We start from the raw sequence: 27,507 nt of genomic DNA, 5'->3' as shown, positions 1-27,507 counted from the left end.
CACAAACTAGATCATATTGGTACTAACAAATGGTTTTAATTTTATATTGATTATTAGTCACTGGGTATTAAAAGAAATGAAATGAAATGGGGTTTAACGTCCTACTGTTCTGCTCCTATGCTGGGCTAATGAAGGCGGGCATATGTCATACAGTGTGCTATGAGGGAAATTTTGCCCGGGCAGCGGCACTATCGCCTACTCTTATATCGAATTCCAACTGCCAAGGGATCTTTTACGTGTATTCCAATGTATACACAGGACCTCGGTTTTTCGTATAATCCGAAGGACTAGACAGCTGTCCTTGTCCGGCCCTCCGTCCTGCATCACTGACAAGGAGGAACCACGCCGGAAAATCTGGATGAACTTTCTCGGTCAATGCAGGTATCGAACACCCGACCTCCGGGCTAGCGAGCCAGCATCTTACCCACTTAGCCACTGGGTATTAAAGATACATTATGTAAGACAAAGACCTAGCCATTCTTGCTATAATAGTTCAAAAATAGATAATGTAAAATGAATAATTTGAAAATTTCATTCAAATTACTCTACTGTGAGCGAAGATATTAGCCTTTGAAGGTTTGACAGGACGTGTGCAATAATTTCAACCACTGTACTGTTTGTTCGAAGCGAAGTCTCGCTCCAGTTCTAATCTATTTAATATCGGAGAAATCCGATGCCATCGAGAGTTGATTATGGCCTGGATAAGTTAATGTCTAATTAATAATTTAGAAAAAATTTCAGCCCTAAAGAAAGACCTGCAATAGGCAGATTTAGTTCTTGCATAATGTATGTTTAAGCAGTGAAAGAAAACAAAATGAAATATGGTTTAATGTCCTACAGTTCTGCTCCGACTGGCTAATGAAGGCGGGAATACGCCATACAGTGAAATTATATATCGAATTCCAACTGCCAATACATACATTGGACCTTGGTTTTATGCCCCATCCGAATGACTAGACAGTTGTGCTTGTCAGGTCTTCCATCCTGCACAACTGACAAGGGGAAACCATGTAAGAAACCAGGAGAAAATCTGTGAAGGTAGGCAGGGGATTCTACTTTTTGATGCGTATAAGCCTGTACCATTGACTACGTCTACCATATCTTTAAACTGAGCTAATGCAAACATGCATATGGAATTGTTGCCCAGACAGCAGCGCTATGTATGGCCTACTCTTACAATGGTTCCCTTAATACATTGGGAGAATTTGCTCAGACAGCTTCTCTTTGTATTCTTGTTTGAACTACTATATGTAAGGAGACCTCAATCCACAATGAAAAGAGAGAGAGAGAGAGAGAGAGAAATGGGGTTTAATGCCCACTGACACAAAACAGGTCATTTTGGGACTAACATATGGTTCAATTTTATTTCAATAATTCGCTTGCGCATAGGGGTCTTTAGCTGTAGAAGGAAACGGGAGAAAACCCACAACGTCGGACAGACGTCCCTACTCCTTGTCACGTACAACTGAGGCACAATGAAAAGAAAGACAATTAAACAAAATGTTTTTCTGTTTATTACATAAATCAACAAAATTAATCCGAATTTAACATAACTAGGAATATCCCAATATCACCAATAGGAAAATATAATACCATATAAAAAACAAAAAAATATTCCTCTTCTCAAAAACATAAAAAATATTAAACATACATTATGCATGAGCTAAATCTGCTCTAATTTATTAATGTCGATGACATCGGATACTCAAGATTTTAACTAGAATAGAACGGTTCAACATTTAAAAATTTAATTTAACCAGCGGCTGCCAGGCAGGATACGCCCACATTTTCGAGAGATGGATAGAAAACAAGCTAAAAACGTGATTATTCGTACAATCAGGGGCCATAATTCAGGAAATTACGGTCATATATGCGCGAAAATAGAAAGGAACCGAGATCTTTGGGTTATAAACTTACATTTCAAGTTTCAACAAAATCGGATAAAAATTGTGACCTCTATAGGGTCCACAACCTTGATATACCATATTTTTACGCTATTTGAGAACGAATGGCGGCCATTTTGTCTGTCAGTTTTGGGCCGATTTTCACGAAATTCGAACTCAACCGTCCTTAGGGTTTAACAGTGATATAATAATACGGTTTTCTAAATCGGATAAAAATTATGACCTCTATAGGGTCCACAAGCCAAAAAACGTGTTTTTACGTACAATCAGGGGCCATAATTCAGGAAGTTACGGTCCGATATGCCCGAATATCAAAAGGAACCGAGATCTTTGGGTTATAAACTTTTATTTCAAGTTTCAACAAAATCGGATAAAAATTGTGACCTCTACAGTGTTCACAAGCCAAAAACGTGAGTTTTCGTATAATCAGCGGCCATAATCCACGAAGTTACAGTCCGATAGATGCCAATATCGAAAGGAACCCAGATCTTAGGGTGATAAACCTATATTTAAAGTTTCATTGAAAGCGGATAAAAATTGTGACGTGTAGACTGTTCACAAACAATTGTGGACGGACGGACGGACAGGGGCGACGACAATATAAGTCCACATGAAAATGTGGGCGTATAAAAATGGGAAAGCTTGGCTAAGTCTCGAATATACCAGTTCCCTGGTTACCACAATGCACACATCTTGTCAAAACTATAAACAGTGATATTTTCGCTCAGAATGAAGTAATTTGAATAAAATTTTCATTTTACATTATCTAGTTTTGAGCTATTATTGCAAGAATGATGATCTCTTTATCTAAATCTTACAAAATGTATCTTTAAGTAAGGATTGTCTGAGAACCCAAATTTTTTTTTGCATGGTCTAAGGATATGTATTTTTAACTTTATAAAATTATTACAACACACTGGATAAACATAAAGCTAAAAATTGCGACAAACAAACATTAACGTATAGCAGTATGATTGACATATTCACAATTCGTTGATTTCATCACATTTAGAACTCTGTTGCTTCAATAAAATATAGTAATATTCACAGGCAATCTGATTAAAATACAAATCTATATTTCGTTTCATTTTTTATACTTTCGATAGCCTACACTACATGGAAATCTGATCGGTTGTAGTGATAGGTCACCATTTCATTGGCTGATCCCTCACATCAATCAATACGCCGGTAATATAACTCTTTCAGATCCTAGTGTAGTAAAGACAAGTAAAACGAAATGAAATGAAATGGGGTTTAACGTCCTACTGTTCTGCTCCTAAACTGGGATAATGAAGACGGGCATACGCCATACAGTGTGCTATGAGGGAAATTTTGCCCGGGAAGCGGCACTACGGCCTACTCTTATATCGAATTCCAACTACCAAGGGATCTTTTACGTGCACGCCAAAGTGTACACGGGACCTCGGTTTTTCTTCCCATCCGAACGACTAGACAGCTGTCCTTGTCAGGCCCTCCATCCTGCATCACTGACAAGGGGGAAACCACGCTGGAAAATCTGGATGAACTTTCTCGGCCAATGCAGGGATCGAACACCCGACCTCCAGGCTAGCGAGCCAACGTCTTACCCACTTAGCCACGTGATTCCCCAAGTAAAATGAAATTCTGAACTTTAAAAAAACGAAACAAAATAGGATCTGTGTTTTAATCAGGTTGTATTCACAGGTCACGATGGAATACAATCACTGATTATTACTGAGAAACATTGCTTGATAATGACAGGAGAAGTCTAGTTGAGAGAGAGACAGAGGGGGAGGTTTAACCTCCACTCAACACAAACTAGGTCATTACGGGACTAACATATGGTTCAATTTTATTTAAATAATTCGCTAGCGCGTAGAGGTCTTTATCAGTGGGAGGAAACCGGAGGACCCAGAGAAAACCCACGAAGTTGGAGAGGTGACCCTACTCCTTGTCATGTAGAACTGGGGAATGGTCAATAATAAACAGTACCCCAGTAATTGTATTCCATAGAAATGTGACCTGTGTATTCTAATTACTAAATGCCATTGAAACAATTTATAATAATATTCAATTCATTATCATGTTGTGAAGTTTGAAATTGAATCGAATTAAAATCAGATTTATGTAAAATTTAAATATTTCTTTGGCTATATGAGGGGTCAAGTCAGGTCAGGTACAAACTTGTTAATGATGATGTTCGATCTTAAGGTAGTGTAAATACAACTAACAAACAAAAAATTAAAAGTAGGGTCTAATTTAAATTATACATGTACTTTTAGACTCAGGTAAACTGTCTAAACTGTCTAGAATTGGGTAAACCATCTAGACTTGAGTAATCTGTCTAGACTGGGGTAAACTGTCTAGACTGGGGCAAACTATCTAAACTGGGTAATCTTTCTAGACTTAGTAAACTATCAAGACTGGGGTAAACTGTCTAGACTGGGGTAAACCGTCTAGAATTGGATAAACTGTCTAGATTTGAGTAAACTGTCTATTGCCCTTACCGCTTTTGAGCATAATAATGCTATAAATATAAATAATTAAATATTGCTATCAGTATATTGCTTACAGTATATTAGATTGGAAATGATTAATATCTAGTCAAGCAGAATACATGACCTTCATCAGGTCAACATAAGGTCAAAGGTTAATCACTAAAAACAATGGTAAGCAGGTGTATCATTTTCTGTTCAAAATTCAGTTTTTTCAAATTCATATGCTCATTCAATTTATTAATTCTTGCATTCACAAGTCAAATTATATGCCTTCTGGTGGCCCAGAAAATATTAGAAAATATCAGGGTGCACATGTTCAGGGCTGACCCTAGGAGCTCTGTGGCCCGATTGTGAACATTTTGGACCGGCCCCCGAATTCACAGCAAAGATTTGTTTAAGTGAAATGAATGCTGTTTTACAAGACTAGATTGCCCTAGCCCTGGACCAAATTGGGAGCAACTGGCTTATAGCAACCCTACATATGTTTTATGATGGTCATATCAAGTCATTTCGGAACTAACATGTGGTTCAATTTTATTTCAATGATTCCCTTGCTTGCACACAGGGGGCTTTAGCAGTGGCAGGAAACCAGAGGACCACAAAGTTGGACAGGCAACCCTATTCGATGTCATGCACAAGCAGGGAATCAAAACCACCCAATGACAGACATTATGATCCAACGACACTTTAACCATTCGACCACCGAACTGCTTGAATCTTTAAAAGAAAATTCAATCCAAAATTTATTGAAAATTTGTGAACATTTGGCATTCGCCAAATCATATAATGGTTCTATCTAGATTGACCTTTGACCTTTGATGGGTGTTATTAATGATATTAATATTGAATTAATGAAGTGACAGGTTTGTTTATTTTATCTCTTCCTTTAAGATCTACAAGTTCTATTACAAGATAACATTCGACCACATCAGCACCAGCCATTTCTATCAGTTCACATGCTGCCTTCATACTTCCTGTAATATACAATATACTAGAATCAGTCCACCTCTCATATAACTTAGGGGGGTTGGATGGCTGAATGGTTAGCGTGCGCGCTCTGTATCATAAAGTCTGTCATTGAGTCGACTGGCGTGGTTTCGAATCCCCGGTTGTACGTGACAAGGAGTAGGGTCACCTGTCCAACCTCGTGGGTTTTCTCCGGGTCCTCCAGTTTCCTCCCACTGCTAAAGACCCCTACGCGCAAGCGAATTATTGAAATAAAATTAAACCATATGTTAGTCCCAAAATGACCTAGTTTGTGTCGAGTGGATGTTAAACCCCATTTCTCTGATTGATTAATCAATGTCTGACATCCTAGGGTCAAAAGCCGCACATTTGACACCTGATGTGAACTCCCACTATAACTTGTCAGATCTTCATGTAGTGTAGGCCATCGACGATATAAAAAAACGAAACGAAATATAGATCTGTATTTTAATCAGATTGCTTTCATCAAGGAAGTAGATTTAGACTATTTTCAAGACTATAGTCGAATTAACCAGCAGAAGTGATTCAGCCAGTTTTCCAATTACGCATTTTCGTGGCGTTTCCACAAGCATTTTCACAGGTTATGTGGAAATGGTCCCATTACATCTGCATTAGACAAGACTTTATGGAAACATGGAAACAAGGCCTTATTGACATAGCAAATAAAATTTTGCTGCCCTTTTTGATAAAACTAGTAGATATTGAACATGTAATTTGTGTACCTCCTGTAGCTATAAGATCATCAATAATCACCACTTTCTGTCCCGGTTTCACAGAATTCTTCTCTATTTCAAAACTATCCTGTAATAAATAACACCATAAAATATTAGAATTGTTGATCGGTATTTACATGTTTTCAACAGTATTTGGTTGCAAGAGAGAGATATGGGGTTTAACGTCCACTCGACACAAACTAGGTCATTTCGGGACTAACATATGGTTTAATTTTATTTCAATAATTCGCTTGCGCATAGGGGTCTTTAGCAGTGGGAGGAAACAGGAGGACCCGGAGAAAACCCACGAGGTTGGACAGGCGACCATTTGGTTACAAAATGCAAGTTAAAATGTACTTGCACTTTGAGGGAAAGTTTGTTCGGAGAGCAGTGCTATGGCCTATTCTTATATCGAATTCAAACTGCCAAGGGATCTTTTACGTGTACGCCAATGTGTACTGGGACCTCGTTTTTTTTTTTATCCCGTGCGAACTATAACGTCCACTCAACACAAACTAGTTCATTTCGGGACTAACACATGGTTCAATTTTATTTCAATAATTCGCTTGCGCATAGGGGTCTTTAGCAGTAGGAGGAAACTGGAGGACCCTGAGAAAACCCACGAGGTTGGACAGGCCACCCTAGTCCTTGCCACATAGAACCGGGGAATTGAAACCACGCCAGTTGACTCAATGACAGACCTTATGATACAGCGCGCACATGCTAACCATTTCGGCCATCCACCCCCTCCACCCAAGAATATAGAAAACGAAACAAATTTAACTTGTTCAATCCCGTATTTTTATTACCTGACCATATTCTAAAGAATAGCTGACTTTAAACTTTTCGCCCGGTAACTTCCCGGCTTTTCTTACCGGAGCAAAACCAATGTTTAATCTCTGGGCTATGATTGGTCCAAATAAAAACCCTCTTGAATCAAGACCGACAATAAGCTCCACATTCGAACATTTCGATTGGATGTGTTCAACCATCAAATCACATAATGTCTTAAAACCTTTCGGATCCCGTAACACTGGGAATATATTCCTGAAATATACAAAATAAAATGGAGTTTAACGTCCTACTGTTCTGCTCCAAACTGGGCTATTGAAGACGGGCATACGCCATACAGTGTGCTATGAGAGAAATTTTGCCCAGACAGCGGCACTTCGGCCTACTGTTATATCGAATTCCAACTGTCAAGGGATCTTTTACGTACACGCCAATGTGTACACAGGACCTTGGTTTTCCATCTCATCCGAATGACTAGACAGCTGTCCTTGTCAGGCCCTCTGTCCTGCATCACTGACAAGGGGGGGAACCACGCCATAAAATCTGGATGAACTTTCTCGGACAATGCAGGGATCGAAGAACCGACCTCAAGGTTAGCGAGCCAGCGTCTTACCCACTTAGCCACCGTGACTCCTGAATAATACAAATGATGAGAAACTCTAAACTCTAAACATGTTCCTTTGTCTTGTAGGAGGAAATGAAATGAAATGAAATGAAATGGGGTTAAACGTCCTACTTTTCTGCTCCGACCGGGCTAATGAAGACTGCCATATGCCCTACAGTGTGCTATGATGGAAATTTTGCCTGGACAGCGTCACTACGGTCTACTCTTATTTCTAATTCTATCTCTGTCAAGGGTCCCTGTTGGTTTTTCGTCCCATCCAAACAACTATACATTATCCCTTGCCAGGCCCTTGGTCCTGCACCACTGACAAGGAGGAACCACGCCGGAAAACCCACATCCCTCATGAACTTTCTCAGCAAACACAGTGATCGAACACAGGACCTCTAGGTTAGCAAGCCCTGCATATTTAAAAGATGTTTAAACTACACAAATATAGATTATAAAGTTTATAACGATGTCATGTTACTAATTACAAATGTCAACAACACCGCGGAGATCTTATCAATACAATCTGATTAAAATACAGGTCGTACAAGCGGCTTTTGACCCTATGATGTCAGACATTGATTAATCAATGAGCGTTGACGTTTCTAGTGGTTTACCTACATTTCTGTGTAAGGCATGCCAAGAAGTCGCCGTAACAGATGGTTTCATTGGCTAATACCTCACGCCATCCAGAACGCATGTTATATAGCAACTCTTCCAGATCCTAGTGTAGTACAGACAAAAAGAACGAAATTTTAAACTATAAAAAACAAAACAAAATAGGATCTGTGTTTTAATAAGATTGTTATCAATATGAAAAAATAATACATATTCTAGTTTTAAAGTCCTAATGAAGACGAGAATATACCATTTAGTGTGATATACCATTTAGTGTGCCAAGGGTTTATAACCTTTTACCTGCACACCAATCTACGTGACCTTGGTTTTCTGTCCTATCCCAACAACTATACACTGTCCCTTGCCGGGCCCTATGTCCTGCACTAGTAGTATACTAACAAGGGGGAACCACGCCAGAAATAGGCCCGAATCCTAACCCTAAACCCGATAACATAACATTAAATCAATTCATATGTTTTAAAGAGTGACGTCAAACATAAACGATTGCTAAATGAAATAAAAGTACCATCATGGCATACAGACTGACTGACTCTGAGACTGCATTGCCATTGGCATGTTATTATTATATATATACCTGAAACAGACTCCTTTCTTGGGGAAATCATGATGGGCCGTAATCAGCGCCTTTACTTCTTCTAGCCTGCCATCAGTTGCCATGTTGTCTTGTCCTAGAAATATTACAAGTGGGTATAATAAAATAAACTAAACTAATATCAAGGACTTCACTCGTGGATCAGTGTCACAGTGCACAGTCTGTTGCAGGGTCACACAGGGTTCAGGGGTCATAGTTCATATTCTGAAGTACCTATTGTTCAAAGCTACCATTTAAAATATAATATTTATAATATATATTTCCAAAATTTGATTCGCCGAGTCAGAATGCGATTCATTATTTCTGACCATTTTATCATAAATAAGTTTTAGTGTGTTTCCTTTTTTCTTTCAGAATAAGATATTTAATTAATCAAAAAGAAATCTTGATAATCGAATCATAAATTGACACAGTGACCTATATTTATACTCTCACAGAATCTCGGATAATCCCGTTTGACCTGGAGATTTAGAAGGCCATGTTGACGTCTTGAATGAAGTCTGTGATATATTGTATTAAAGTGAAGATATACCGGGGTTTTATTCCAGATATTGTGAAATAAAGGTATGGAATATACAGTATAATGCACAGTTGACGAGGTAAATAAACACAATATTGCAACATTGTTGCTGAATTTTTATTAACGATCGTAATATAACGGCAGTTGTTAAAATTCTATGCAGAAGTCCAGTAAACGGTATAAATAAAGAATTTATAATAATGGATTTGACGTATTCGCGTGCCGTGACTTATAAATTAAAAAAAACAACAACATATATTTCCATTTCTTGATCTGTTTGTAGTTATTTTTCACTTTACATTTGTATTATGTTTTCAAAAATATATTTCAGTAAATTAGCAATAAATTAACCTAATTATCATATACTACCCGGGATCTAGGGCCTTCCTTAATTTAAAATCAAATGGGTTTTAAAGGAGCTAGATCTCTAATATTTGGGACCTAGAAATTGACACAAATGGGTCGCAACGCATATAATAATGTAATATGAATGTATATGAACTGATTTACTTTCAGTGGTTTCCATTTTTACTCTAATTTCAAATCAGTTATGTTCGGCGAAATATACATGGCAATCTCTAGCGTCTGGTTATTTCAGTCTACACTGATAGTATTTATTGCACATGCTCTCCAGATAAAAATATGGCATCAATTTATTGCACATGCTCTCCAGATAAAAATATGGCATCACCGTTTGACATGACTTGTGGAATATGTGTAGCCTCATTGTTCGAGTCCCTTGTTACAAATGGCACTGATACAGATTATGGTACACAATTCGTGTACCAATGGTAAAATGTTTATTTTGTCTTAGATATTGGATATCAGAAGACCATCTTTTCCCGGTAAGATCAGAACATCAGTGTTGATTTAAATTGACAAATAATTCATGTCGAATATTTTGGATGATACTTGAGAACGACAAGAGGAACTTGTTGAAACGTAGTGTGAAATAAAACCAGTGATTGTTTTTCATATAAATTTGTGTTTTATATCATATGTTCAATTAGTAAATGCCATATTAGGATCTCAACTTTATATTGTCGACACTATATAAATTAATTATTATCATTATTATTAAATAACATCTCGTACTTACAAGTCAGGTTTTCTAACCTGTGTAGTCAACCATTACCGTGTGAAATGTAATAACAAATGAAAAAACAGCTCCAATTAACTGATTTCGATCTAGAATGAGTCAATGACATTCGATTCATACATCATTTAATTAAGAGAAATTGTTTTGATGAAAGTCATAATAGGCTTTTTATTATCAATAATGTATCTGATTGTTTTGTTAATTTTTGTTCAAATTCACATGATCACCAGACACCATGACAACTGCCACTACATTTGTCAGTTATTTTCCATCAAAGAAAATCTTGCTACTTCATGTATGTGCTGAAACGAAACACACAAATATTATCTTCCTTGTCTATTTAATAAAAAAAATGATGTTTTTTGTGTATTTATAAATTGCTTCGTCAGTCATAATGTCAGTTTGTCATATATACACGACTAAATGACTCAAGTCAGGTGATTGTCTCTCAAACAAACCCAACGAAGGGACCCAATCAATACAAATTTAGTCAACCAAGAACTCTGTTGACTTTTTGAAGCTTGGTATATTTGATGTGGCATTTGTTGTCGTGTGCCAAACATGGAACGCTGGTCATTGCCAATGGCTGTCATCATGTCGTTGTTTTGGTTTTAAGTTTGTGAGGTTGATGTTAGCTAGTCTACTTCCCGGTGTCGCTGTTCGACACTGTTCCTTGTAAGTTTTTACTCATCCAGTTGGGTGGGTGGGTTTGTTAGGTCGTCAATGTCAGTTGTTGTTGTTTGTATTTTAGAGGAGAACCGTAAAAAGCTCCCCTTAATGAACAAACTGACAAAATCGCTCCCCTAAAAAAGCTCTCCCAGTTGCAATAAGAACAATGATTTAGAAATTAAGGAAAGTGATGTGATATTAAGGAGAGTGATTAGTTGTGTGTATGGGAAATGGTTCTAAAGATCAACAACTTACTGCATGTTAGCGGGGTCATTTCTGGATTCATAAATGATAATAAACCCCCATGACTTTGTAAAGGAGAGCGATTTTCAATTTTAAGGAGAGGGAGAAAAACTCCCCTCAATCGCCATTCAGGAGAGCTGAGGGTGCTAGAGAGCAATCGCTCGCCTTAAAAAACAATGACTGCAATTTTATTAATTTTATTCAAATTTTTGGTAAAATTCCCCAACAAGTTTTCGTGGTCTCTATGTATTGATCAGTATATTACTGGTGTATAAACATGATGGAAATATTGTGGGAGTTATTGATTCTGTTGATAACCATGTATAATCTACTAGTCTAACATGTATATACTACATGTACATTAATTCACTCATTTAATAATTCATCAAGTCTTGTCTCTACATGTAACACCGGTCTAGTTACATTATATACCAACATTTTCATCTGGGTTCATAAAGATGTCAGTTCTCCATGCAGTTAAACCCCATCTCTCTCTCTCTCTCTCTCTCTCTCTCTCTTTCTCTGACTTTTTATAGTTCTCCTTTTCTGTGCCAATCAGACTACAGTGTAATATACATGTAAGAGAGACATTTTGCCCAGACAGCAGTTTTTTGTCTATCCTTCAACAAACTTTTACATGTACACAAATGTGTACCTTCACAGGTGAACCTTGATGTTTTGTTTTGTCCCATTTGAATTCTTTGCTACTGACGCCACCTGTTCTTAATTAACAACAGATGACCTTTGACCTTCACCTCACTCTGTCAATATTTGTCCCGAATAAGATCACCATAGAACTTTATATACATGTAGATATACACATGTATGTACACATGTTTGTATGTCGACAGGCATTGTTCAAAATTATTACAAAGAGATTGACAAAGGAGAAAAAGAGAGAGGCTGACATTGGTTAGACAGACCTTACTTTTTGTCACATCCCTCAACACTGACAAAGGGAAACCATACCAGAAAATCCTGAGCGAACCTCAGACTTCCTCGTTATCAAACCTCAGACTTCCTCGTTAGCGAGCCAGGGCCTTAAATGTACTCACTGAGCCATGGCAGCTCTCCATTCGGTCTGAGATAGATATGAATTTTATACTCCCACATTTAATTGTCATCACCTGTGTCCATTGGTCTGTCAAACTTTCCTTGTCAATACTCAATACAATACAGTTTTTCGAAATCTCAGGAATTGGTCACCGGATCATGAACCCTGAACAAATTGAAAATCCATGCTCCAACTATGGAATATTTTAAATCTTTGTGGGATTGTTCATTGGATTAGAAAGAGAATGAGAGAGAGAGGGAGAGAGTTTAATGTCTGACACAAAATAGGTCATAAGGTTCAATTTTATTTTGATAATTCGCTTGACGTAGGGGTCTTTAGCAGTGGGAGGAAACCGGAGGACCCGGAAGAGAAAATCCACAAGGTTGGATCATAAGGAAGAACCGCATACTGCAGAGTTTGTTTTCCCATTCACATATTTACTTTCAAAGTTTACAAATGTAGTATGCATAATTTAAGACCTGCTGTTCAAAATAATAATAAGCATATATATGTAGGAGACTGATAGGCCCTTGATCTTTGACAGTCAAATTACCTGTCGTAAAATTAGAATTTTAAACAACCTTAAAACCAATCTAGAAGGTCACGTCACAGGTCATACGAGCGGCTTTTGACCCTATGGCATCAGACATTTGATTAACGAATCAGCATTGATGTTTCTAGTGGGTTACACACAGTTCTGTGCACCTCACGCCAAAAACTCGCCGTAACAGACTGTTCATTGGCTAATCCCTCACATCATCCAGAACGCTGGTTATATAACAACTCTTCTAGATCCTAGTGTAGTAAAGACAAGTAAAATGAAATTTTGAACTATAAAAAACAAAACGAAATAGGATCTGTGTTTTAATCAGATTGATTGTTACACTGTGTTCTCAGCTTAAACAGGGTTTCCCCTTGTCAGTGGTGCAGAACGGAGGGCCTGACAAGGACAACTGTCTAGTCCTTTAGATGAGACGAAAAACCGAGGTCCCGTGTATACATTGGAATGCACGTAAAAGATCCCTTGGCAGTTGGAATTCGATATAAGAGTAGGCGATAGTGCCGCTGCCCGGGCAAAATTTCCCTCATAGCACACTGTATGGCGTATGCCCGTCTTCATTAGCCCGGTATAGGAGCAGAACAGTAGGACGTTAAACCCCATTTCATTTCATTTCATTTCTCAGCTTAAGGATACATTAGTTAAGAGTTTAATAAAGAGTTGGTCATTCTTGCTATAATAATTCAAAAATAGTTGATAAAAAAAGAAAATATTGGAAATTTCATTCAAATTGCTTCATTTATTGTTTGTAGTATTGACAAGTCTGCATAGTGGTAACCAGGGCACTGGTATATTCAGGACTTACCCTATCTTTCCCATTTTTAAATGGCGAACTGTTTTAATTGAAAGCTATATTTTTCTCTCATTACAGATCTGGTGTGAATTATTTACGACGTCTGCTATTATGGAGAAGATATAACCAGCAATCATTTCTATATAAGGTCTTGCAATGAGTCAACGTGGGCCGCCCATTCATGGAAAGGGCGGTGACGTGTCGTATATCCGAGCTACCAGTGCAAATAATACAGGGTCGTTACCAATGGCACCGTTGTCGCCCACGGGCAATCGCGAAAAGAACTCAACACCCATGTCTAATATTTCATTAGCTGATTGTGAATTTAACGATCGTGATGAAATGCTCCTTCGTGAACTTGAGGAAGCTAAATCACGGGCGGCCCAGATGGAAAAAACTATGCGATGGTGGTCCGACTGCACGGGTAATTGGCGGGAAAAGTGGAACAAGGCGCGAGACGAACGAAACAAAGCTCGGGAAGAAAACAGACAGTTACGATCAAAGTTAGAAGCCATCGTTAAGGAACTGACTTTACAGAAGCGTGATCGCCACGACTTGATGGCAGAAAATGATCGTTTAAAACAGCAGTTAGAACTTAGGTCTCTAGAAAAGGATGGCAGAAGCTCCGCTAGTAGTTCTGTGAAGGAAGAAGATTTGAATAACGGAGGATCTTCGAAGGAGAAAAAATCTGAAATGGACGACACGGAAAAGGATGTGGAAGATATTAGTACGTCTAACGATAAAATGGACAGCTCTTCAAATGCTGTAGAAAAAGATAGAAAAGACAGTGTTGACAGTACGACGTCATGTAATAATAAAAATAATTCTAGTGACGTCAGTAATCTTCTGCCACGTTTGTCACTTCAACTTGAAGAATCAGAAAAAATAATAGAACAAGAGAAAAGGTAAACTCAATGAGATTGAGATTGAATTTTTCAGTCCGTTTACTTATTGTGTCAGAGATTCTATGGTAGGACAGTGATCAAGTTGTTAACTTATTGTGTCAGGAGGTGGGTTAGATGGCTGAATGGTTAGCATGTCCGTTGTATCATCAGGTCTGTCATTGAGTCAACTGGCATGGACTTGATTCCCCAGTTGTACTTGACAAGGGGTAAGGTTGCCTGTCCAACCTCATGGGTTTTCTTCGGGTGCTCCGCTTTCCTCCCACTGCTAAAGACACATCGTGCAAGCAAATTATTGAAATCAAATTAAATCATGTGTTAGTCCCCAAATGAGATGGTTTGTGTCGAGTGGACATTAAACCCCATTATACACTTAACCATACAACTAAAATATACCCCAAATTTGTCTCAAAATAGCCAAAATAGTGTGTTTGACATTAAACATTCCATTTCATTATTTTTACATATTCATTGTCTTCGTGGTTGTGATTGAGTTTATTCATCGTGATGGAGTTTATTCATCTTGATTGAGGTTATTCATCTAATTGAGTTTATTCATCATGATTGAGTTTTTTCATTGTGATTGAGTTTATTCATTGTGATTGAGTCTATTCATTACGATCGAGTCTATTCATTGTGAGTTTATTCATCATGATTGAGTTTATTCGTTGTGATTGAGTCTATTCATTATGATTGAGTCTATTCATTATGATTGAGTCTATTCATTGTGAGTTTATTCATCATGATTGAGTTTATTCATTGTGATTGAGTTTATTCGTTGCTGCGGTTGAGTTGATTCGTTGCTGCGATGGAATTGATTCGTTGCTGCGATGGAGTTGATTCGTCATTGTAATTGAGTTGATTCATTGTTGTAATTCATTGTTGTTGCTGAGTTAATTCATTGTAATTGAGTTGATTCATCGTGATTGACTTGATTTGTTGTTGTGATTGTGTTGATTCGTCATTGTAATTGAGTTAATTCATTGTTGTAATTGAGTTAATTTGTCGTTGTAATTTTGTTAATTCATCGCTTTTGTTGAGTTAATTCATCATTGTTGTTGAGTTAATTCATCGTTGTTGTTGTTGAGTTAATTCATCGTTGTTGTAATTGAGTTCATTCAGCATCTGATCATCTGGTGAATATTTTTGATTATTTTATTTTTACAGAGAGAAATGCGAGGTGACGGAATCCATGGTTAAATTACAAGCTGAACTAACGTCGTTAAAATCTAAATACGAAGAAATCAAAAAACAGAAACAAGAAGCCTATTTAGAGGTATATAATATATTGTTTATATGTATATCTCTTTTATGCATGTACAGGTTTATTTATTGGCGTAAAAGATTCCTTGGCAGTTGGAATTCGATATAAGAGTAGGCTGTAGCGGTGCTGTTCGGGTAGAAATTTCCCTCATAGCAAACTGGAAGGCATGTGCCTGTATTCATAACCCCATTTCATTTCATTTCATATCTCTTATATACATGCAGAGGTGCATATATTTCATATTGCACATGTGTATACATGTAAGTACATATTACATCATCAGTTCATTGAAGTCTCATTGTGTGATTTTAGCCCAATATTAATCCCTTGCAAACTACAATATTATAAAAGACAAATCTCTAATAGTAATACTAGTCCAAAAATGGTTCAGTTCTGTTTAGTATTTAGAAAGTTATGTTTGCTTGGGTCCGGTTTCTGTCTAAGTAGTAGGCTAAACACGAAAACAAGCTTACTATAGAAACTGATTGGCATAGTAATTGATTATGATAACACTCTGGTCTTTCGCCACAGAATTAAAAATCATTCGTCTTATACACAACTTTGACTTACATGATGTATCTAAGTGGGGGTTGGATGGCCGAATGGTTAGTGGATGCGCGTTGCATCGTATCTTTTCTCTGGGTTCTCAAGTGTCCTGCAACTGCTAAAGACCCCCACATGCAAACGAATTATGAATTATTGAAATAAAATTGAACCATGTGTTAATCCAGGAACAACCTAGTTAGTTTGTGTCAAGTGGATTTTAATCTCTCATGAAACCAACTTTAAGAAACTAATGGAGAGGCTTGACTTGTTTTTTCTGTATTATAACAAAAATGTTTAATTTTTTTAATGGATGGAGAGGCTTGACTTTTTTTTCTGTTTTATAACAAAAATATTTAATTTTTTTAATGGATGGAGAGGTTTGACATGTTTTTCTGTATTATGACAAAGCTATTTCACTTTTTAATGGATGGCGAGGCTCTTGACTTATTTTTATGTATGATAACAAAACTATTTCCCTTTTTAATGCCATCGTGGATATGTAGGATAAATATGATGATATTGATATTGATAGCTCGGATGGTGAGTTCGCTCACATCGGAGTAGCTGGGGTGAGAACTAAAACCAATATTTACTCAAAATATGCATCTTGTTTTATTGTTGAAATTTTTCTTTTCTGAGTACATTTTTATACATCTATTTGAAAATCTGGTCGTATATTGTTGTCACACCCATCTGTCCATCACTCTGTCCGTAAATTGATCGATCTGTCGTCCACAAGTGCCTGCCAAAGTGATGGCCCTTGATCACTTCTAAATTCTTCTAAATGCTCCAGAGACTAGAGACCCAAGTTATCATCCAATTGACTTTAAATTGTGTTATTAGTACATATTTTGTACAATAAACTTTGGCCCTAGGAAGAACTAGAAGTCATTCAAATTTCATGAATTGACTAATTTTAGTGGGGTTTTTTAATGCCCCCATTACATATATGTATGTAACTTCCAAAGAATATTTTTCCGATGTGATTTCCCCTTGTCAGTGGTGCAGAACAGAGGGCCTAACAAGAACAGCTGTCTAGTCCTTTGGATGAGACGGAAAACCGAGGTCCCCTGTATATATTGGAATGCACGTAAAGATCCCCTGGCAGTTGGAATTCGATATAAGAGTAGGCGATAGTGCTGCTGTCCGGGCAAAATTTCCCTCATAGCACACTGTATGGCGTATGCCCGTCTTCATTTGCCCAGTATAGGAGCAGAACAGTAGGACGTTAAACCCCATTTCATTTCATTTCATTTCATTTCATTTCATTTCCAAAGAATATCTATGCGACAACCCTAGTGGACTACTCGAACGACTTTACTACTGTGGGTGTATGTTTCATTGCCTGGCAACCCATATATAATTTTATGTGTGTGTGTTTGTAGATCTGTTTGTGAAGAATTTCTTTCAGGTTTCTTGTTTCAGTTATACATGTATTTACCAGACTTGATTGGCTGACTGTGAAATTGATCTCTTAGACAAACAACCTGTCAGTCAATTTACATGTCATGAAATTAGAATTATAAAGAATTTAACCTTAAAACAACGTAAATACCCGATACAGTTAAATTTGTAGTTTTATGTGTAAAATATCAAATTGTAATAATGCTAAAAATTGTCATATTCTTTTCAAAAAAAATATCTTGCTATTTAAGGATAATATTCCATATGTAAAAAATGGACTGACTTTTATAAGAAAGTACTACTTTATTTCCTAGTTTGTTTTGTTTTTTTATCATTAGGATTTTTTTTTTTTGAAAGCGCATGTTAAGCTGATGTTGTAAATGTTGTTTATAAAATTTGAAATTATTTTAAGGCCACTGATTGTCACTTGAAGCAATTTCGTCCACAATTTCTTGTGTACACTCTAACTCCAAAAGTTATCATCCGATCTTTCTGAAATTTACATGCATTATTTAAATTAGTGAAACGAAGAAGCCTATTGAATTTCAGCAATTTCCGTTTATTACCTCTAGAGTTATGGCCCTTGTTTCACTTTATTGAACCTTGTGAACGCTCTAACGCCAAAAGTTATCATCCGATCTTTCTGAAATTTATATGAATTATTTAGATTACTGAAATAAAGAAGCCTATTGAATTTCGGCAATTTCCGTTTATTACGTCTAGAGTTATGGCCCTTGTTTCACTTTATTGATCCTTGTGAACGCTCTCACGTCAAAAGTTATCATCCGATCTTTCTGAAATTTATATGCATTATTTAGATTGCTGAAATGAAGAAGCCTATTGAATTTCAGCAATTCCCGTTTATTACGTCTAGAGTTATGGCCCTTGTTTCACTTTATTGATCCTTGTGAACGCTCTAACGTCAAAAGTTGTCATCTGATCTTTCTGAAATTTATATGCATTATTTAGGTTACTGAAACGAAGAAGCCTATTGAATTTCAACAATTTCCGTTTATTACGTCTAGAGTTATGGCCCTTGTTTCACTTAATTGATCCTTGTGAACGCTCTAACATCAAAAGTTATCATTCGATCTTTCTGAAAATTATATGCATTATTTAAATTAGTGAGACAAATAATCCTATTGAATTTCAGCAATTTCCGTTTATTACATCTAGAGTTATGGCCCTTGTTTAACTTTATTGAACCTTGTGAACGTTATAATTCCAAAAGTTATCATCCGATCTTTCTGAAATTTACATGCATTATTGAGATAGGTGAAACGAAGAAGCCTATTGAATTTCAGCAATTTACGTTTATTACGTCTAGAGTTATGGCCCTTGTTTCACTTTATTGAACCTTGTGAACGCTCCAAAGCCAAAAGTTATCATTCGATCTTTGTGAAATTTATATGCATTATTTAGATTAGTGAAACGGAGAAGCCTATTGAATTTCAGCAATTTCCGTTTATTACGTCTAGAGTTATGGCCCATGTTTCACTTTATTGATCCTTGTGAACGCTCTAACGCAAAAAGTTATCACCCGATCTTTGTGAAATTTATATGCATGATTTAAATTAGTGAAACGAAAAAGCCTATTGAATTTCAGCAATTTACAATAATTACTTCTAGAGTTATTTCCCTTGTTTCACTTTGTTAAACCTTGTTAATGCTCGATTGATGATATTATCATCCGATATGTATGAAATTTATATGCATCATTTAAATTTGTGAAACAGGTCTATTGAATTTCAGCAATTTCCGTCAATAATTTCTAGAGTTATCGCGATTGTGAACGTTTGAATGACAAAAGTGATCATGTGATCTGTATGAAATTTATATGCATTATTTAAATTAGTAAAATGAAAAAGCCTGTCAAATTTCAACAATTTCTGTAGATTACTTCCAGAGTTGAGACCCTTGTTTCAGTTTGTAGAACCTTGTAAACCCTCAAACGACAAAATTTATAATCTGATCTGTATGGAACTGTCTTGTAAAGGCCCCCAATTACCTACAAAGAAATAAATATGCGACAACCCTTGACGACCGCTGGGACGATTTAGCTGCTGTGGGCGTATGTTTTGTTGCCTGGCAACCTATCTTTACGTTAAATCATCCATCATAAAACATATTCAAATCCACTAAATATCGCAGGCTAACAATGACATCAAGAGTTGATTATGATCTTGATAAGTTGATTAATGTCTAATTAATAATGTAGTAAACATTTCAGGCCTAAGGAAAGACCTGCAATAGGCAGATTTAGCTCTTGCATAATGCATGTTTAAATAATGAATATGAATGTAATTGAGCATGAATTTAGCCATGAAAAAATATAAATTATCAGCGAAATGCAAGCGATGTTTAGTGGTATTCACATAAAAATGTTGTAATATATTATTGAATTTTTATCAATGAGTTCTTGATATGGTTTTGCATGACTTAACACATCTTAATGCCTGAAACATTTGATAATGAAACAGAGAATAACAGTAAATGTAAGAGAAATAATTATTTGCATGCATGAATACGATGAATATGATATGTATATCTTTATTGTGTGAAAATCAGAAGTACATTGTAAGGTATACATGTAGTTCAGATCTAGAGTCTAGTTTGGGACATTTTTTTATCCCAGGTTTTTGGTATGCAATTCTTATTTCAGAGCATATCACTTTTGTTAATAAACTTGTATCATTCATTTCTAGAACTGTGAATATAACTTTCAATAGTATTCCAACAGATGTAGTAGTTTGTAATTGAACTCAATTTTGATCCACTATAACATGGTAGCATTTGTAATTGAACTCAATTTATGTCCACTATAATATTGTAGCATTTGTAATTGAACTCAATTTATGTCCACATAACATTGTAGCATTTGTAATTGAACTCAATTTGTGTCCACATAACATGGTAGCGTTTGTAATTGAACAAGGTTTCCGTGGAGGTGTTTGATTTCAGCGTGTTTGTGTCACAACCTCTGATTGGACGTGACTGTTCACTTGTCTGCAGTAAAGGGAGATAACGTAGTTAGGGAATTGCAAAATAGTGTGGCAATGTATAGCTGTTATAAAACTCACGGTTGTTGCTTCAGGAACATAGGGTTCCGGATACTATCTCATAATGTGTTTATAACTAGTATTTAATTGTTGATTACCAATAATACACCGATTGCCAGTGGTCATAGAATGTTAATGACCAAGTCTACTTGTTTTCTTATTTTTGTTGTTCAGTTTTCCAGGTGCCAACTAAGTTTGTCCATGGTGTGAATGTACATTTACCGCTTTGATTTAGCCTGTAATGAAATTGATATTAATATTTCAACATACCATATTATGAAATTGATATTAATATTTCAACATATCATACTATGAAATTGATATTAATATTTCAATTATGTTGCAGTTAACAAAAGTGAAAGATAGTCATAAAGATGATGTCAGTCGATTGTCTCAGGAATTAGACGAAGAAAGTTCTACTCGATCAGGTCTCGATAAAAAGATAGCAGAATTACGCAGAGAGGTACAAATACAACATAAATTCTTTTTATAGAATTTAGTGATAAAAAGTTAGATTATCACACTCAATGTGTAACAATGACCCTTGGTGACATGAAATGTGGGAAGATGTTTAAATTTCATCCCATAGTTGTACATGATATGGTATCCCATGTTACATGCAATGTGACAATAAGGGATCGAGCCCGAACCCCCAAATCCAACCCCAAGTAGGCGACTGATTCTCATTGTCTTCAAGATGTTCTTAATTTCTTTTAGTTATGACAGCTCGGCACCCCCTATGGTTGCCGAATGTTTAGCGCGTGCACGTTGTATCATGTTTGTCTTTGAGTCAACTGGCGTAGTTTTGATTCCCTGGTTGAACGTGACAAGGAGTAGGGTTGCCTGTCCATCCTCGTGGGTTTTCTCCGGGTGCTCTGGTGACCTCCCACTGCTAAAGACACCTACGCGCCAGCGAATTATTGATCTCCATTTCTCACTCTCTCCTATCCAACCACAAGTATGTCATTGATTTATTTTGAGATGTTTTACATTTCAATTAATTATGGTGATTTGAAAACTTATTTATTTATTAATGTTGTGTTTACAGTTAGAAAGACTTCAGTCAGAAAATGCATCAGAGTGGGCGAAAAGGGAGCGACTGGAAACAGAGAAATTAGCACTAGAACGCGAAAATAAAAAGTTACGAAGTCAAGCGGAAGATTTAGAAGAACAACTGGAGAGGAAAAGTCAACAAACCTCGGCCATAATGGATTCTGACATGAAAACATTACAAATGGAACTGTCTGAGAAACACAAGGTATGACTAGATTTGTCTCCCCTTTGTTGATCATATGTTAATACATCAGCTCCACTCTGACTCGTTCAGAACTCCTCATTTCCAACCTGCATTTTACGCAGGCCGCCGATGTGAGGGGGCCCTGTGGCTGGTGCCTTTAGGGACTAATGTATCATAATACAGTAGTTTAATAGACTACATGTACGTGATATAATGGCCAAATGGTTAACACATGCGCGTTGGATCAGAAGATCTGTCATTGAGTCAAGCGTGGTGGTTTTGATTCCTGGCTTGTACGTGACCAGGAATAGGGTCACCTGTCCAACCTCGTAGGTTTTCTCTGGGTCCTCTAGTTTCCTCCCTCTGCTAAAAGACCCTGACACACTAGCGAATTATTGAAACATGTGTTAGTCCCAAAATGACCTAGTTTGTGTTGAGTGGACGTTAAACCCCATTTCTAATAGTATTATAGATATGTTGGTATCTGTATACAGGATGTAGTTGGGAAATTGTACGCCCCTTGTCGTAGTTTTATTGTGTTGTAGTTTTATTTTGTCATAGTTTTATTGTTTTATTTTTTCGTAGTTTTATTTTTTCGTAGTCGTATTGTTTTATTTTGTCATAGTTTTATTTTGTCGTTGTCTTATTGTTTTATTTTGTTGTTGTTTTATTTTCTCGTATTTTATTTTGTCATAGTTTTGCTTTGTCGTAGTTTTGTTTTGTCGTAGTTTTATTTTGTTGTAGTCGTATTGTTTTATTTTTATTTTGTTGCAATCATATTGTTTTATTGTTTTATTTTTATTTTGTAGGAATTAAATGATCTGAAACATATCCATGTTAAAGTGAAGAAAACATATCAGGATAAATTAACAGAATTAGATCACACCAAACGACGTACTGAACAATACGAACTAGAAGTTAAAAAATTACGAAGTCGAATTGAAGAGTTAAAGCGAGATCTGGCCAACTCAGAAGATGAGGTAGTGTAATTTTTCCTTCCCGGGTTCAAATCCTGGCATGGGTTGAACGGAACCTTCAGGATTTTTCAAATCTGGTTGTCATATAGCCACCTTTAAGGTCAATTAAAGTCATTTAAGTGGTCCCTTGGCAGTTGAAATTTGATGTAAGAATGGGCCATAGCATTGCTATCTGGACAAAATTTGCCTCATAGCACACTGTATGGGGTATGTCCTCTTCATTAGCCCAGTTGGAGCAGAACAGTAGGACGTTAAATCCCATTTTATTTTGTGAATTCAAAACCATCTCTCTTGGAAATCCTACATATATTAATTTGTCATGTTGTATGTGTGGGTATTATTATAAAGATAGATTTGAAGCCCGGATTAAAGCGGGTGGGGGGCTGACTGGGCTGCAGCCAGGGGTCTCCAATATTAAAGGGGCAGCCAAATTAGTTCTGAAATTATCTTTTTTACCATAAATAAATGTCATTTATTATGTAGTATATGTTTGCCATACTGACATACAAATTGTATCTCTGTGAGTGACGGACAATGACCAGACTATGCCCCCATTTCACTTTTGATACAAGGGACCCAGTGATATTTCCTGCCAGAGGCCCTGTGCAAGTTTAATAAAGCTCTGATAGATTCCAATTGTCATGTTGTAATATTTATTTGTAATATTTTTTCAGGTTGATATTCAGGTCAATAATGTGCGTAAATTACAGAGAACTAATGATGAGTTACAAGCTCAGGTGGAGACGCTACAGGTACAGAATGATCATATCCAATCAAGGTAAGTCTATATGTACATCAGGTACAGAATAATCATATCCAATCAAGGTAATTCTATAAATCAGGTACAAAATGATCAGATTGATCAAGGTAAGTCTATGCATCAGGTGGAAATGCTACACGTACAGAACGATCATATATAATCAATGATCATAAAGTGATAGTCTATAAGCGTTTATTCTCATGTCTTAAAGGTACGTTATGTAAGATTTAAATAAAGAGCTGACAGTTAATAGTTAAAAAATAGATAATGAAAAGGGAATATGTTGAAAATTACAGTCAAATTACTCCATTCTGAGCGGAATTGTTGTTGATTGTAGAACAGTGTAGTCACGATTGTCATTGCTACTGGTGTTACAATAATAAACAGTCTTGATTATCCATTTTTAAATTAAATCATTAACTGCATCTGCCAATCTTATTTAAATCTGTTGAAAATCTAGAGCATTGAGAGTTGATTTTAGTCTTGTTATGTTAATAAATGTCTATTTAATGATTTATATAACATTTAAGGCCTACCGAAAGACCTGCATTAGGCAGATTTGGCTTTTGCATAATATACTATTCAAAAAAAGTAGGGGATATTTGATTTTGGGGGCATAATACTAAAATATGCAAATGACTACGAAAAAAGTCACTATAGAACCTAACAGAAGAAACATTTCCAGTTACATGTGACGCCCAAACGCACCAATAGCTACCGCATGGAATGCAGGTGATGCTTGGGATCATCATGGGGGTCCAACCCAAGATTTGCACGACTCTGACTTTGAATGTTACAGTCATTGTGGCATTGAATTCCAGGGTGGAAACATCAGTTTAATTGTTTTAGTGACCAGAAAACAAATTTTGATATGCGTCGGCTTACCCAAAATGAAAGGTTACGTGCCCTTGGCATGCTACAGATTGGCACAACACAGGCGGTTGTGGCGCGGACGATGAATGTTTCTCAGTCTGTCATAAGCAGGCTATGGTCCAGATACCGTGATACACAATCTGTACAGGACAGACCACGCTCAGGTCGACCAAGGGCGACAACTTAAGCCCAGGATCGATTTATCCGTACCTTGGCCTTGAGAAATCGTGTCATCACAGCAAATCAGATCAGCGCTCGTCTTCAAACAGACACTGGTGTGAGAGTGAGTGGCCAGACGATTCGGAATCGACTGCATAGGGGTCACCTTCGCGCCCGACGTCCTCATGTGATCCCTTGTTTGAGAGATCATCACATTCAGGCAAGACATCGTTGGTGTAGGGATCGTCAACACTGGGATAATCGACGCTGGAGCAATGTGATGTTTTCAGATGAGTCAAGGTTCACTGTTGATTTTTTGGACAGACGTAGGAGGGTGTGGCGTCGTCGAAACGAGCGCTTCCAAGACGTTAACGTCATCAGACATGATCGATTTGGGGGTGGTTCTGTTATGGTGTGGGGAGGCATCACTGTTGCTGGAAGAACGGCTTTACATGTTGTTGCAGGGCGTGTTACAGGCCAGTACTACTGGGACAACATCTTGGCAGTCCATGTTGTGCCGTTCGCACGACGTCATGGCCGCCGTTTCATCTTCCAGGATGACAACGCAAGATGTCACAGGGCCAGGATCGTTACAGGTTACCTCCAACAACAGAACATCACCACATTACCTTGGCCAGCACTGAGTCCCGACCTCTCCCCCATCGAGCATGTCTGGGACATGCTTGGACAGAGGTGTCAACAACGTCCTGCCAATGTCCAAGAACTTGTTGCTGTGTTGCAACAGGAATGGGACAATCTGGACCAAAATGACCTTAGACGTCTCATTAGGAGTATGCCACGTCGGATCAATGCTTGTTTGGCAAACAGAGGAGGATTTACCCGTTACTGACTTGGTTGTGATGCTGTGGTAACCCGGGTATCATTTTACCCTTATAATGGTCAGTCTGTGCCTTACTTAGTCTAACGATCATTTGGAATAAATCGATGAATGTGAACTTCATTTCATTTTGTCATTTGTTTCTTGGTCAGTTTCATTAGGTGACTTTAATAACACTTAAAAATCAAATATCCCCTACTTTTTTTGAATAGTATACATGTTTAAGAAAAAGGGCACTAATGTACACTAGTTTTAAATTTAGACACCAATAATATTTTTAACGCAATTTGTTTTTTATTTCAGGTTAAAGAGGAGTAGTCAGCCATGTTTAGCTAAAAGTCGTTCTTCCAGTTTGAAATCGTTCGCGTTACATGATGATTTTGATGCGGATGATAGTGATTTAGATCTCGGTGATACTACGTAGCATATCTTCTATAAAATCTCTACAGTATACACCACAAGGCACAAATATCGGTCAAAAATTGAATCCCTCAAAATAAATTTTTGAGTAGCCTACTTACACGAACAAATAAATGTTAACACCAACAAATAAATGTTCAAGTCTAATAATTGCATTTAGGGCTAGCATATTCCTGTCCCGATGTTGCTAGAAAAAATGGCCTTTGTGCGCGCCATTGCAATGACATTAGATATCGGCTTTTGTAGTTGGTGACAAAAAATTGCTCATCGTTCTGAAATCGTACATCATTTGCTATATATGCGAGAGAAAGCGATTTTTCTTGGAGCAATATTTGTGTGGAAAATCAGTACAAGCTAAACTTTTATGTGGACACAGGACTGACATTTTGACTACCAATAGTCACATGATCAGCAGTAACACTTTCTGAACCATCGCCCGCTAATTGCTTATACATGTGCGCACGTTGCTATCAATGTTGCTATTAAAAAAAGCCTGTCTGCCCCAGGCTTAAGGACTGGGATATAAATAGCTTCCGTATTTGCTGTGTGTTAAATGCTGTTTTAAGGCGTTTGTACGACACGATGGAAAGGCAGCTTGAGCTATTCCCTTCCTTACGATTTGACCAAATTAATAATTGACAGGGAGACTGCCTACTTTACGAAGATCTAAACTGAAAGTGAAAATGTTTGACTGATATTTGTGACTTGTACGATTATACTGTTTTTAAGGCATTTAATGATAGGAAAACATTGAAATAATATAAAACACAACTTTATGGATAACAATCACTGGCAACTTTAATACGGAAATGGTGTGGGGTGGAGTGTGTGGTGGGGGTGGGGGGATAGTCGAATGGTTAAGATGTACGCGTTGTATCACAAGGTCTGTCATTGAGTCAACTGGCATGGTTTCGATTCCCTTGTTGTACTTCCTCCCACTGCTAAAGATCCCTACGTGAAAGCACATTATTGAAATAAAATTGAACCATATGTTTGAGTTGAGTGCATGTTAAACCACATCTCTCTCTCTCTCTCTCTCCCTCTCCCTCTCTCTCTCTCTCTCCCTCCCTCTCTCTCTCTCTCTCTCTCTCCCTCTCTCTCTCTCTACCTCTCCCTCTCTCTCTCTCCCCCTCTCTCTCTCTCTCTCTCTCTCTCCCTCTCCCTCTCTCTCTCTCCCTCTCCCTCTCCCTCTCCCTCTCCCTCTCTCTCTCTCTCTCTCTCTCTCTGAATAGTAAAACAGCAAATTAATACAAAACAAGCTCAAGGTAAGCAATAACAATAAATTGCTAGTGATTGATATCCGCTGTGTTTTGTATTAATACTTTGTTACTGTCATGTCGCAGAATTCCAACATATTATATAAATTATATACCATGATGTTCAAGGGACGTTCAGCTTATTAAATTAATTGTTATTC

The 27,507-nt window shown here is 37.1% G+C and overlaps 2 protein-coding genes across 4 annotated transcripts; one reads left to right on the top strand and one right to left on the bottom strand.

The window, feature by feature from the left end:
* Positions 1-606: 606 nt before the first annotated feature.
* Positions 607-10,439, bottom strand: LOC126816484 (adenine phosphoribosyltransferase). 2 transcript variants are annotated; one of them, XM_050543106.2, is made up of 5 exons: positions 10,334-10,439; positions 8,697-8,790; positions 6,891-7,128; positions 6,091-6,169; positions 607-5,355 (listed from the first exon to the last, which is right to left on the bottom strand). In XM_050543106.2, exons 2-5 carry the CDS (start codon positions 8,777-8,779, stop codon positions 5,219-5,221), a joined length of 537 nt encoding a protein of 178 aa, XP_050399063.1. In that variant the 5' UTR covers positions 8,780-8,790; positions 10,334-10,439; the 3' UTR covers positions 607-5,218. The 2 variants fall into 2 exon arrangements, with proteins under 2 accessions (XP_050399063.1, XP_050399062.1); XM_050543105.2 differs by lacking the exon at positions 10,334-10,439 and having other exon boundaries at positions 8,697-8,880.
* LOC126816447 (coiled-coil domain-containing protein 102A) lies at positions 9,181-27,144 on the top strand. Of its 2 annotated transcripts, XM_050543027.2 has the most exons (9): positions 9,181-9,313; positions 13,730-14,556; positions 15,721-15,829; positions 16,867-16,932; positions 21,173-21,289; positions 21,875-22,084; positions 22,873-23,043; positions 23,715-23,818; positions 25,974-27,144. In XM_050543027.2, the coding sequence occupies exons 2-9, from the start codon at positions 13,808-13,810 to the stop codon at positions 26,092-26,094; spliced, it is 1,647 nt and encodes a 548-aa protein (XP_050398984.1). In that variant the 5' UTR covers positions 9,181-9,313; positions 13,730-13,807; the 3' UTR covers positions 26,095-27,144. The 2 variants fall into 2 exon arrangements, with proteins under 2 accessions (XP_050398984.1, XP_055955978.1); XM_056100003.1 differs by lacking the exon at positions 16,867-16,932.
* Positions 27,145-27,507: the final 363 nt, after the last annotated feature.

Source organism: Patella vulgata, chromosome 3 (assembly GCF_932274485.2).
Source record: "Patella vulgata chromosome 3, xgPatVulg1.2, whole genome shotgun sequence".
NCBI lineage: Eukaryota > Metazoa > Mollusca > Gastropoda > Patellidae > Patella > Patella vulgata.
The sequence above is the reverse complement of the archived record's forward strand: the minus strand, read 5'-3'. Positions and strand labels throughout refer to the sequence as shown.